Source organism: Vairimorpha ceranae, assembly GCF_000988165.1.
Source record: "Vairimorpha ceranae strain PA08 1199 chromosome Unknown NODE_470, whole genome shotgun sequence".
NCBI classification, from domain to species: Eukaryota; Fungi; Microsporidia; family Nosematidae; genus Vairimorpha; species Vairimorpha ceranae.
The window spans coordinates 1-972 of record NW_020169764.1 but is presented as its reverse complement, the minus strand read 5'-3'; the positions used below and the strand labels follow the sequence as shown (position 1 = coordinate 972).

General features: G+C 24.0%; 1 protein-coding gene across 1 annotated transcript; it reads right to left on the bottom strand.

The window, feature by feature from the left end:
* Window positions 1-222: 222 nt before the first annotated feature.
* On the bottom strand, window positions 223-972 carry AAJ76_4700001 (hypothetical protein; the record flags this gene model as incomplete). Its single annotated transcript, XM_024475719.1, has 1 exon — window positions 223-972. A coding segment is annotated over one exon (750 nt), but the record flags the coding sequence as incomplete, so codon positions are not given.

The following is a 972-nucleotide window of genomic DNA, read 5'->3' as shown; positions in this document are numbered from 1 at the left end:
AAGCAAGGTTAATATTTTCCCGTTGCAGGTTAACAGTTAAATTAAAAGATAAGAAATACTCTACTATTTCTTTAATAAACATGTTGCATTCCACTATTAATTTTTTTATAGGCTTACATAAAGATTTCTTAAAAAAAGAGCTTTCTTCTATCTCTTTTATTTGAAATTTGATACTTGTGTTTAAATTTCTTCTTCTGTCAAAATAACATCTTTTAAGCTTTGCTAACTTAGATATAATTTTTTTGTCCTTGCTTTTAAATAGAAAATTTCTTCTTTAATTGAAATCGGTTCTTCTTTAATTTTGTCAAATGCAGATTTTAATTGACCTAAAACTTCTTTACAAAAATCCATAAATAAATCTAAATTTGTCAATTGTTGGTTATTAGATTGTACTATTTTACCATATGATACAATTTTGTGGTTTAATATATTTCGAGAAATCAGATATATATTTAATTTTTTGACACAAACATTATAAAAATGATTCAATAGGCCTGCTTTATCTTTATATCTTACAATCTCTTTACATTTTATAGCATCATTTTTATCTTCACTTTGATCATTTATCGCTTTATCAAAGTTTAATACTGTATCATATTGATTTTGAGAATCTAAACTGTTAGATGAACTACTATCGTATATACTTGCATTGTTTTGAAAATTATCTTGCCGATGTCTTGCATTTTCAGAAGCTAAATATTTATTATTATCGTCCAATTTAAGTTTTTTTCGAACAGGATTTTCAAAAGTTTCATTATTTGTAACGTTGTCATTATCTTGAAAGCATTGAAATTTCATTGTATTAAAAATGGAATTATTAAAATCAGAACTTTGTGTATTTTTATGTTGTAAATCATCTTCTAAATCTAACGCATTTTCAATTATCTTTTCTAGCTCAAAATCTTCTTTTTCCAAAAATTGCTTTGTGTTATTGTTACCATTAGAAATTTGAGTACATTGATTTTTATTTTT